This window comes from Ornithorhynchus anatinus, chromosome 4 (assembly GCF_004115215.2).
Source record: "Ornithorhynchus anatinus isolate Pmale09 chromosome 4, mOrnAna1.pri.v4, whole genome shotgun sequence".
NCBI classification, from domain to species: domain Eukaryota; kingdom Metazoa; phylum Chordata; class Mammalia; order Monotremata; family Ornithorhynchidae; genus Ornithorhynchus; species Ornithorhynchus anatinus.
The window spans coordinates 69461800-69474769 of NC_041731.1; the positions used below are offsets into that span (position 1 = coordinate 69461800).

Sequence of the window (12970 nt, forward strand, 5' to 3'; positions counted from 1 at the left end):
GGCAAACCACCGCCCCCCCACCCCCACAGTTAGCCTGGGTGGCCCAGGGACGGATGGAATAGAAATAGAAACCCCTGCCAATTCAGGTTTCCTGACTCCGGAAGGTTTCCAGTTCTGTCTGGGTGGTAGCGGGAGCCCAGTGCCCAAGCCTCAGCTTTCCCCGACAGCCGCGCAACTGCTCCCTGCTACCAGACACCACCGTATGGTATTCCCACTCTGTATCCCAGTAGGGTGGATCTGCAGGAGGATGGGCAGCAGCGATGCCAGCTTCCCCAAACATCCCAACAGTGGCCTGAGCCTCCCCAGCTGGAGGAATTCCCACGGCCGCCTCAGCAGCCCCAGCAACCACAGCCAGATCAGTATCAGCCTCAGTCTCATCAAGGCCGCCAACCTCACCAGCCACTGCCGCAGCCATTCCAGCGCCAGTGGCCACAACCCCCGCACCTGCAGACCCAACCCTTGCATTTATTCTTTACCTCAGACCAGGTAGTTTCCCCGGTCTGTCAAAATGCTGATTCTCCAGTTGTGAAAAATCTGCAGCTTCATTTTCTGGGCAGTTTATTTGACAATGAAGAGCTTCCTTTTTCAGAAATGAACCATGAGGTCCTGACTCTAGGCTTTGAGGTTGGAAATCACAATGAATAATAATAATAATAATAATAATGGCATTTGTTAAGCATTTACTATGTACAAAGCACTGTTCTGAGCTCTGGGGAGGATACAAGGTGATCAGGTTGTCCCACATGGGTCTCACAGTCTTAATGCCCATTTTACAGATGAGGTAACTGAGGCACAGAGAAATTAAGCGATTTGCCCAAAGTCACACAGCTGACAAGCGGCGGAGCTGGGAATTGAACCCATGACCCTTGACTCCCCAGCCCATGCTCTTTCCACTGAGCCATGCTGCTTCTCGATAAAGCTAATTCAGAGATCGGTATATCCTTTCAGAGTTTTAGTCTTTGGCACGGTTGGTTTTTGGTGAGGTGGTGGGGACTCTAAGCTGTGAAGAAGCCCACTGCACGGGGCCGAAAGCCCTCCAAGCCATTTGGGCTGGATTTCTTGCCTCAATCATCCTGGGACTTTGACTGGAACTGACAGTTTCCGATCGGACGGACATCAACCCTCTAGACCGTAAGCTCGTTGGAGGCAGGAAATGTCACTGTTTATTGTTGTATTGTACTTTCTCAAGGGCTTAGTACAGTGCTGTGCACACAGTAAGCACTTAATAAATACAATTAGTCAATCAATCAACCACCTGCCTGTTTACTTGCTTTAATATCTTTCTCCCCCTTTCTAGGTTGTAAGTCCAATGTGGGAAGGGATTGTCTCTCTTTATTTCTGAATTGTACTTTCCAACCTCTTAGTACAGTGCTCTGCTCATAGTAAGCGCTTAATAAATATGATTGGATTGAATGAATCGAATAAATGAACAACAAACAGATATAGTCTCTGCCCACAATGAGCTCATAGTCTGGAGGGGGAGACAGACATTAATGCACATAACTAAATAAATAAATTATAGATATATACATACGTGCTGTAAGGAGTCTTTGATTGATGTGAAGAAAGATGGTCTAGCAGTCATGTAAAACTGGAAAGAATCCTGAAAAATGTAAGGACAATACAGTGAGAATGAAAACAGAACTGGAAGGAGAAGCCATGGTAAGGAAAAACAGTATCACTGATCACATCTCTTTGAAGGAGCCTGATAATTAATAGGAAAGAGGATCAACATTGATATTGCCCAGAAACTCAAAGTTAGGTTGCAAATTTGAAAATCTGCTTATGGAATTTGCTAAGTGCTTACTATACATAAAGTACTGGGCTTGGGAGTCAGAGGTCGAGGGTTCTAATCCCTACTCCGCCACTTGTCTGCTGTGTGACCCTGGGCAAGTCACAACTTCTCTGTGCCTCAGTTACCTCATCTGTAAAAATGGGGATTAAAAAATGTGAGCCCCACGTGGGACAATCTGACTACCCTGTATCTACCCCAGTGCTTAGAACAGTGCTCTGCACACAGTAAGTGCTTAACAAATATCATAATTATTATTATTGTTCTAAGTGCTGGGATCAGTTCAAGCTAATCAGGTTGGACTCATTCCCACATGGGGCTCACATGGAGCCCACATGGGGTTCCTAGTCTAAGTAGGAAGGAGAGAAGGTATGGCATCCCCATTTTACAGGAAACTGAGGAACAGGGAAGTAAACTGGCATGTCCCAGCTCACACAACAGACAAGTGGTAGAGCTGGGATTAGAACCCAGACCCTCTGACTTCCCAGCCCATGTTCTTTCTATTAGGCAACACTGTTTCGGTGGAAATCCTAATAGAAATCCTAGGGGATTTTCATAAGTAGCATATAACTGACATAAATGCTTTGACCTGTGTCCCAAAATATAATTTGAATGTAAAATTTGTAAAATTCCATCTTCCATCTTTTCTGTCTTGGCATTACCCATTTTTCTTATCAGCACAATGACACCTCAGTGAGTTCATATTTCCTCGCCCAGTTAGGATATTCAGAGTAAAGATAGATATGAAATATGAGCAACATTAAGTGACCACTTTGTGCACTTGAGACATTTGGAAACAAACAAGAGTAAAGGACACAGACCCAAATAGCACATTATCTTCCTGGCCCACTAATAATGAATCGGGTTTGTCCTTGTAAAGTGAATTAAGGGATTATTACCACTTAGTCAAATCAATCATATTTATTGAGCACTTACTGTGTGCAGAGCACTGTAGGGAAGCAGAGTGGCTTAATGGAAAGAGCCCGGGCTCGAGAGTCAGAGGTTGTGGGTTCTAATCCAGAATCTGCCACTTATCAACTGTGTTACTTTGGGCAAGTCACTTAACTTCTCTGTGTCTCAGTTACCTCATCTGTAAAATGGGGATGAAGACTATAAGCCCCACGTGGCGACAACCTGAGTCCTCTGTATCTACCCCAGTGCTTAGAACAGTACTTGCACATAAGTAAGCACTTAACAAATACTAACATTATCATTATTATTATTAAAGGCTTGGGTGAGTACAACAGAGTTGATATACATGATACCTGCCAAATCCCAAGGATGTAGCATTTGGGGAAGAAAAAGAATCCTTTCACCCATTTTCCAAGCCAATCACAGAGATGAGGATTTTTCACAAGATTATCAGATCCTTATGGGCAGGGACTATGTCTACCAGCCCTATTGTATTGTACTTCCCCAGATGCTTAGTACAGTGCTCTGACATTACATATTCATTACTCACCACCGATTTATTGTAACTGCCAACCTGCTCACTGTACCTCGGTCTTGTCTAACTCACTGCCAACCTCTTGCCCACATCCCACCTCTGGCCTGGAATGCCCTCCCTCTTCATATTTAACAGATAATTACTCTCCCCTCCTTCAAAGCCTTATTGAAGGCACATCTCCTCCAAGAGGCCTTCCTTGATTAAGCCCTCTTTTCTTTTTCTTTCCCTTCTGGGTCGCCCTGACTTCTTCCCTTTATTCATGTCTCTATCCCAGTCACACAGCATTTATATACATATCTGTAATTTATTTATTCATTTATATTAATGTCTATCTCCCCCCTGTAGACTGTAAGCTCACTGTGGGCTGGAAATGTTTCTGTTACATTGTTATACTGTACTCTCCCAAGCACTTAGAACAGTAAGCACTCAAAAAATACGATTGATTGATTGATTGATTGATTGATTGCCTAGGGATAGGTTTCTCATGCACTGGCACTCTTAGGCCTATCCGCTGCCTACTTACAAAGAGCCTCTTCAAAACCGGTGACATCTTCTAAGGCATTCTCAAGGATTCTTTCACTGTCCACGGTCCTGCCACAATCCTTTGAAACTCCCAAAGTGAGCAACATCCTTTCTCGTCCTACCTGAAACATTGGCCTTCAAAAGGCAATAGATGATGACATTCCCAGTCTAGCTAGATATTTAGCTCAAATTCAGAGCCGTTTCAAATTTATTTAAATTCCCGGGCAGGATGGGAATAAATACTAATTTTGACCTGGGGAGAGAAAATCAATAGCCAATCATAATAAAAAAATGTGAAAGCTAGTCAATTTCCCCAGCTTATGACTGCCACAGGCATACCACAAGTATACAGTATTCTGTTTAGTAATTATCACAAAAAGGCCTTGAAATCAGTTCTTGAAGCCAGGATCAGTATGTCTGATTCATTAGACTTTAAGCCCGTCAAACGGCAGGGACTGTCTCTATCTGTTGCCGACTTGTTCATTCCAAGCGCTTAGTACAGTGCTCTGCACATAGTAAGCGCTCAATAAATACTATTGAATGAATGTCCATCCGAAAAGAGTCGTTGGACCTGCTAATTATCTGCATCGGGCTCTCCCAAGTGCTTAGTACAGTGTTCTGCAATAGTAAGCGCTCAATAAATATGATTGATTGATATAAGGAGATTATTTTGGCAGAGCAAAGCCTATTCGATACCTCAGGGACAAAGTACACAACCATACTAAAAGGGTTGCAGGTAGAAAATGTCTATTGCTATGGTTTAAGTACCTAACTAAAGGCTCAGATTTTAACAAAAGGGAATGTATAAGGAAGTAGTGTGGCCTTATGGATAGAGCAAATGCTTGGAAGCCAGAGGATCTGGGCATTTTACTTAGCTTCTCTGTGACTCAGTTACTTTAGTACAGTGCCTGGCACATAATAAGCACTTAACATATGCTATAATTATTAATTAGAAGCAGCATGATGCACTGGATAGAGCACAAGACTAGGAGTCAGGTTGGGGGATCTAATTCCGGCTCTGCTACTTAACTGCTGTGTGACCTGGGGCAAGTCACTTTACTTCTCTATGCCTCAGGTACCTCACCTGTAAAATGGGGATCAAGACTATGAGCTCCTAGGTGGGATAGGGACTGTGACCAACCTGATTTGCTTGTATCAACCCTAGGGCTTAGTAGAGAAGCAGCATGGCTCAATGGAAAGAGCTTTGGAGTCAGAGGTCATGGGTTTGAATCCCAGCTCTGCCACTTGTCAGCTGTGTGACTGTGGGCAAGTCACTTCTGTGCCTCAGTTACCTCATCTGTAAAATGGGGATTAAGACTGTGAGCCCCACCTGGGACAACCTGATTCCCCCATGTCTACCCCAGCGCTTAGAACAGTGCTCTGCACATAGTAAGCGCTTAACAAATACCACCATTATTATTGAGTGCCTGGGATGTATTAACTATACTATAAGCACTTAACAAATACCATAATAATAATTATTAAAAAGGGGATTAAATCCTCCTCAATCTTACTTATTAAGTGCTTTCACTGTGCAGTGTGCTGAACTAATCTCTTGGGAGAGTATGGTATAACAGAGTTAGTTAACACATTCCCCTTCCTAATTAGACTGAGCCCCATGTGAGACAAGGCCTGTGTGCAGTCCTATCATCTTGAGCCTACCCAAGTGTTTAGTACAGTGCCAGGCACAGGGTAAGCACTGTTCAGGTACTGTTAAAAAAACTTAGAGCTGAAAGTAAGGAATCTTCTACCTAGAATGGAGCAAAGGGGCAACAAGAGAGTACTGTCTGGGGTAGGGACACCTCCACTCTGGCTAAAAGAACCTTTGTAGAAAAAAAAAATTTCCAATGGAATGGGTGCCATTCCAGGACTATTTTTACTAGAGCTGTGTTCAGGTCCATTCTAGCACTAGTTAAATCCCAACTGTACTCAAAACTTGACTTTGATGTGAAGTGTCCATAGGATGCAAGTGAAGATTTGCCCTTACGGGGCCTGATGCTAATTTTACCTTTTCCTCCTCGCCTGCAGAGCTTCCCAAAGCTTCTACCTCACTATTCACTTCTGATTGTTGCACACCAAGATGACCAATCACTCAATGGCACTTGAACTCTGTGGGCAGAGCACTGTACCAAGCACCTGGGAGAGTACAACACAACAGAGTTGGTAGACACATTCCCTGCCCACAAAGGGCTTAGAGTTTAGAGAAGACATGCATTAAGATAGATTACACGATGGGGAAATGGGAGAAGATATGGATATATACATAAGTACCATGAAGCTGGGGTGAATATCAAGTGCCAAAGAAGTATAGAGTCAAGTGCATAGGCAACCCAGAATATAGAGTGGAGGAAATAAATAAGGCATTAGTCAGCAAAGACCTCCTGCAGATTTGATTTCAGGGAAGCTTTGAGGATAGGGATGCTTTTGGTTAGTGTAAGATCACTGTGGGCAATGAATGTGTCCACTTATTGTTATATTTTACTTGCCCAAGCACTTGGGTGCACCCAGTAAACACACAAAAAATGATTGAATGAATTAATGAAAGGGTAATTCCAGGCCAGAGGACAAGGGCAAAGTATCTGCGATGAGACAGAAATATTTGAGGATGAATTTGAGCAGGTTCACGCTGGAGGAGCAAAATGTGCCAGCTGGGTCGTAGCTGAGAAGCAGCATGGCCTGGTGGATACAGCATGGGCCTGGGAGTCAGAAGAACCTGAATTCTTAATCCCTGCTCTGTCATTTGTTTGCTGTGTGTTCTTGTGTAAGTCACTTTACTTCTCTGTGCTTCAGTTACCTCATCTGTAAAATGGGGATTAAGACCGCGAGCCGCACGTGGGACAAGGACTGGGTCCAACCTGAGCATCTCATTTCTACCAAGTGCATCGTACAGTCTCTGACTCATAGCAAGCACTTAAATACAGAAAAAGAAAGAAATCAGTGAGGTAAGATAAAGACATAAGCGGGTGAATTGGTAAGGAGTTTCTCTTCGGTGAGTTGGATTAGCAGTCAGTGGAGCCTTTTGAGGAGTGGAAAGATGAGGTCTGAAAGGCCTTTTAGAAAAATGATCCAAGCAGCAGAATGAAGTTCGGACTGGAGAGGGAAGAAGGGAGGCAGGAAGGCCAGGATGGAGGCTGATGCAGTTGTCAAAATAGGATATGGTAAAGTGCTTGAATCAGCACGGTAGTAGTTTGGACGGAATGAGGGGTGGATTCTAGAAATGTTGTGAAGGTAGAGTTGTCAGGAAACGTTGACAGACTGCAAGTGACTTGGATGAGCTAAGGATCGTACCAAGGTTATGGACTTGTGAGACAGAGAGGATGGAGGTGGTGTCTACAGTGAGGAGAAAATCTGAGAGGACAAGCATTTGGGTAAGATGAGCTGTCTCCACCCATATCCCAAATACCGACAGCTTCACTTCACCTCCCATTTAACCTTTCCACTGTTACTCCCATTAAAAACTCACCTTGGATAAGTTGTATGGTATCCTGCTGACATCTCATTTACCCAATCTATCAGGATCACCCAAATCCCAATCCTGTGCTTTTTGGTCTCATTGTAATCCTATTTTGCCACTTCATATGTAGTGTGAGAGACCTCTGTGGCAACTGCGGTGGATTCAAATCCCACAGCAAGTAAGAAGGTTGGACAGTACCATGGCCTTCTGTATTTTGGTCTGTATCTTGATTCAATTTTTAAGTGCTAATGACAATGATATCTATTAAACACTTCCTATGTGCCAGACACTATGCCAGCGCTAGGGTAAAAACAAGATAAGGTAGGACACTGTTTCTGTCCCACAGAAGATTGACAGACTAAGAAGGAGAGAGAGAGAATGAGTACTTTGTAATCATTTTATAGATAAGGAAATTGAGGCTCAGAAAAGTTCAATAACTTGCCCAATTTTACAGAGCAGGTAAGTGGCAGATCCAGATCTAGATCTCCATGTTTTTTTCCCACCAGGGTATGTTGCCTTCTCCTCGGCAGGAATGTGACAGCAAACAGTGTAAAACAGTCCTTGAGTGCTTTTTGTGCACTGAAAATTTTTAACTCCTAAACATTAAGAATCCCAAATTAACAGGACCATGACATCCAAGTGACATTTGCTAAATTTAATACCCAATACCCCCACTGCAGCCAGTGAATAGCTGACTTAAAAAAATACAAAAAGGAGGAGTATAATGAAATGTAGCCAATTTTATTCAAATTCTTACATCTTCAAATATTTTAGCTTGCTTTGGAAAACATGATCATTTATATGGCGGGTAAATTAAATGAAAAATTAATCTCGAATGAAGTCTTTCTTTTCAAAGGGCTCGAAGGATTTAGTAGAATCCGGAGTCTTGAGTAGCCCAGTTAGGAGCCTGAAACAACACAGAGCAAAGGAGACTTAAAATGAGGAACTGTTTTCCCTTATCTGTAAAATTTACCAATAGAGAATAGTATGAATGAGTTTATAAAAAAGTAACATCGATGCTTGCCCTGAGAGCACACCAAATCAAACTACCTCACCCCATCATGTTAGTAAATCCACAATGATTTGTCATTATGCTTAAGTATCCCTTAAGCACTCTGATACCCCAGCCCACAGCACATGAGTAGACTCTATTTCCCCTATCTGTAATCTATTTTAAAATCTGTGTCCCCCTGTAGACTATAAGGTCCTTAGGGGCAGAGACCACATCTAACAAGTCCCCTGAACTGTGCTTTCCCCAAGGACTTAATACAGTGCTCTGCTCACAGTAAGAGACCAATAAATACCACTGATTGGGTGGAACAGGTACTGTGTCCAACCCAATTATCTTGTGTCTACCCCAGCACTTAAAATGCTCCTTGACACATAAGTGCTTTAACAAATGCCACAAATGATCATCATCATCATCGTCAGTGAGGCCGATGAAGGATGCAGGGCTCCTGGAAGTAGTTTTCTGTGAACGTCACCCTGAAATATTAGTGGGCCTTCCAGATTGGGTGCTCCTGCTTCCCTACTACAAATTCTGCAGCACACCTGACAGCCAGGTTTTCTTTATTTCTGAAAAAAACTTCTTTGACAACTGAGTTATACAGTTCTCAGTACTAAAGCAAAAACTGAAATTAGAAACCACAGCGCCTGATGCTTACCTCCGACCTACTATTCTGATTAAGCTTTTTCTCAATGTTCATGGCCAACATCTGGCTGCGAAAAGAAAGGCTTTTGGTCTTTTCAATTACTTGCTGATAAGGTGAGACTGCGTTGTTACCCATGACCACATGGCCCTGAAATAAAACATAATGAAAAGTATTCTTATAATAAATACATGAACTGGGAAAATCATACGGAATCAATGAATGAATTACTGGGTCAGGTCAATGATCCACTGGCTCAGGGTCTATCTGGGATAATGGCTGAAGAATGTTTGGAGCAACTATGTGATTTCTGCCCTCTTGCAAACCATATCTATAAAAAGATGTGGGTATGTGGCTATGGTTTTCCAGATGCATAAAACTAGGGACAGCAGGCTGCAAAAAGGTAAGGGAGAGGAGGAATTAAGGAACAGCACCAGTGAAGCTAAGACCAGTGAAAGTAGAAGAGCACAGAGGTATAAAGAGGAACTGTGAGTCCAATGTGGGGCAGGAACTGTGTTCGAGCTAAATATCGTGTATCTGGCTCAGCGCTTAGTACAGTGCCCAGCACTTAGGAAATGCTTAACAAGCATGATTATTACATAAGCAGGTACTTAGACAAAAAACAATGGCTAAACCAGTCCGAGATCTGAGGAATCTCTGAGGGATGATGGAAAGATTTAGTGAGAAAAAAGAAAAGGGGGAGAGAAAAGGAAAACTGCCCCACCTTTCTAGCTAGAAGAAGATTGACCCTTTCTGTTACTCACATATTAAGAAAATCTTCTGCCACCCACATAGAACTCAATAGGACGAATTACTGAACTAACTGCTCCTCCGGAGTTGGTTTGTGATGCAAAAAATCTCTGAACGCCTTAATATTAGTGGGTCAGAAAGAGGGCAGCTGTCAAATGAACGTGGAGGTGAAAGTCAATAACTACAAGGCAGGTACTCCCTTCCATGGTGGTGTAATACTTACTAATTTGGAATCTATCTTGGCATCAAGCCTTGCATTTCGGATCAGATTTACTATCCACCTCTCAGCTTCTTCCGGGGTCATGTTCAGCTTATCTGCCAACATACTAAAGAGACAAAGAAGTACTAGAAATGTTACCTGGGCACAAATAGTTATGTTATCTCTTCTCTGTTGCTAGAACAAAGTAGCATGACATGTAAGGCTAAACACTGTGTCTTGTTAATGTTTTGTCCTACGTAACTGTTTCAGGACTATATGCAAAGGAAAGAGCTACTTATTTACATCACTACTCTTAGACTATTTTTATATTTGGAATGTACATAGTGAACTAAAAAAATTATTTCCTCATCATATGAAATTCTGTTCATATTTTAAAAGAAAAAAAGTTAATACACAAATTATGGTATCCTACCAGCAACATCACCACACATGACCATCATCAAGGCATTTCTTCATTTTTGAGGCCAGACCACCCTAATTTGCAGTGTTGGTCATGACAAGTTCTCTAAAATGTGTAAAGCAGGCAAAAGGCAACATTTGAATGACAATCTCAAATCTCAAATTGAAATCTAGAAAACCAGAAAATACTGACCCAAGAACAGAACTGGAAATTTTTTCAAAAAAAGTCTGTCTCTAAATCTTACTCAGTTTATTAATGCAGGTGATGTTTTGTTCTGATACTATCATGAAAACCCGTCAAGCTTTAAGCAGAAAGTTCAATATTCTCTCTGCCATCATCAATGGTATTTACTGTGTGCAGAGCAGTGTACTAAGAGCTTGGAATAGCACAAAAAACTGTTTGTAGACAAGTTCCCTGCTCATGACGAGCTCACAGTCTGGAGGAGGATGACGCTGTGGCGAAGCTAGCAGCAGCCCTGCCACAGCTATCCATTTGCAACACACTGATGCTCTACGCCACAAGAACTCCACAAGCCCATCACACCTCTGGATACGTCGACCTCCTCTGAAGAACATGAACTGTCCCATTTAATCAGCTTGTTGCTAGTCTGACTTCAATTTCCATTTGAAAAGTAAACAGATCAGTTTCCTAATATACCACTTACATACATTATAAATTAAACACCCAATAACTGGAGGATAACCTACATAATTTTATTACAAAGAATACATTTTATCTATTTTCTAAAAATGGTGACAGAACACCACATATGACATTGCTTATGTTACTAGGAGAAAATCAATCTTAGTCCAGTGCTCTGCACACAGTAAGCGCTCAACAAATTCGACAATGAATGAATCTTTGCTTGGGTAAAGCATGCAACATATTTCTCATTCTCTCACCATTTTTGTTTCCTCTAAATTTTCCTCTAATGATCTTTCTCTCTGTTGCTGCCCTCCTCTGGCCCTGAACTCATGTGTTCTTTTCCTGACTTTTTTTTTTTTAAGTTAGAGTCTGGTGATTTTCTGGGTCTTTTTGTATGTTGCATCCTTTCTAAAGTTTACTCAGTACAAAACCTATTAAAACCCCATTTCATAACTCAAATTGTTCCATTACAGTCTTCCCTATGAAGACAACACCTTTCACGTAATTCTTTTATTTCTCATCCAACAATACCAGTCCTGTAAAGAAAAAAGTGAAAGAAAAAAAATCCAAAACCAAGTACAAACTGAGCACCTTATTTTGGAGATGTAATCTATCAACATCCAAACCTGTGCTTTCACCTAGTATACAACTCAAGTCTCTGGACCCTCAGACCCTTGTTCTTTCCACTAAGCCATGGTGCCTCAATAATAATTATGGTATTTGTTAAGCACTAAGTGCCAGGCACTTTACTAAGCGCTGGGATGGATAGAAGCAAATAGGGTCAGACACAGTCCCTGTCCCATGTGGGGTCACAGTGTCAGGCGCCATTTTACACATGAGATAACTGAGGTCCAGAAAAGAGAAGAGACTTGCCCAAGGTCACACAGAAGACCAGTGGCAGTCAGAACTAGAACCCATGACCTGATGCCCAGGCCCATGCTCTAGCCACTACGCCACACTACTTCTCCTTCAGTACTTCTGTATCAGCTCAGCTCTTGTATACCTTGCAACCTCCTGTAACATCTATATAATAATAATAATAATAATAATAATAATAATAATAATAATGATGGTATTTGTTAAGCGCTTACTATGTTCTAAGCATGTAGGGGATAATAAGGTGTCCCATGTGGGGCTCACAGTGTTAATCCCCATTTTAAAGATGAGGCAACCAAGGCTCAGAAGTTAAGTGACTTGCCCAAAGTCACACAGCTGATGAGTGGCAGAACTGGGATTAGAACCCATGACCTCTGACTCCCAAGCTCGGGCTCTTTCCACTGAACCACGCTGCTTCTCCTAAGAACTCTTTTTTATGGTACTTGTTAAGCACTTAGTAAGTGCCAGGCACTGTTCTAAGCACTGGGGTAGATACAAGCTAATCAGGTTCGACACACAGTCCATGTCTCAAATGATCGCAGCATTAACCTCCATTTTACAGATGACAGAACTGAAGGACAGAGAAGTGAACTGACTTGCTCAAAGTCAGACAGCAGACAAGTGGTGGAGCCAGGATTATAACCCAGGTCGTTCGGTCTCCTGTGCCTGTGCTTTATTAGGCCATGCTGCTCATGTATATACCCCCTTCCTTCTATCTGAAACGTTTTTCAGTGCCTGCATCCCCAACTAGATTGTAAAACCTGAAGGCAGTATTCTTTATTTTGACCTAAAAGAGACATGAAATTTCAGAAATGACCCCTTTCTTTCCCATTCCTAAAAGAAACCTCAAATTATTTACTCACATTTAGCAAAACTAGTACTTTGTCAATTTATTCTTCACGGTCTCTATGTTTCACTCGACTGGTGGGAATGGAGAAAAATGTAAAGCCATTCATTAAGTGCTTTACAATGGATCAAACACTATGCAAAGTGCTAGGGTAGATACAAGATAGTCAAATAGGACACAACCCCAGCCCCACAAAGAGCTCACAGTTTATGAGGGAATGGGAACGGGTATTTTCTCCCCATTTTCCAAATAAGGAAACCGAGGTGCCTAAAACATAAGTGACTTGCCTAAGTTCACGCAGCAGACAAATGCTGGTGCCAGTGCTTGAGCTTAGGTAACACACCCAGAAGGACAACCTTTCTGGATCT

General features: G+C 42.2%; 1 protein-coding gene across 1 annotated transcript in view; it reads right to left on the bottom strand.

Moving 5' to 3' along the window:
- Positions 1-7935: 7935 nt before the first annotated feature.
- EIF3E (eukaryotic translation initiation factor 3 subunit E) overlaps positions 7936-12970 on the bottom strand; it is a 42563-nt gene continuing 37528 nt past the window's right edge. Inside the window, exons 11-13 of the mRNA XM_029063426.1 lie at positions 9838-9940; positions 8880-9014; positions 7936-8122 (exon numbers count right to left, since the gene is read on the bottom strand). Of these exons, the coding sequence (XP_028919259.1) occupies positions 8084-8122; positions 8880-9014; positions 9838-9940 (277 nt within the window). The 3' untranslated portion in view covers positions 7936-8083. The remainder of the gene's footprint in view (positions 8123-8879; positions 9015-9837; positions 9941-12970) is intronic.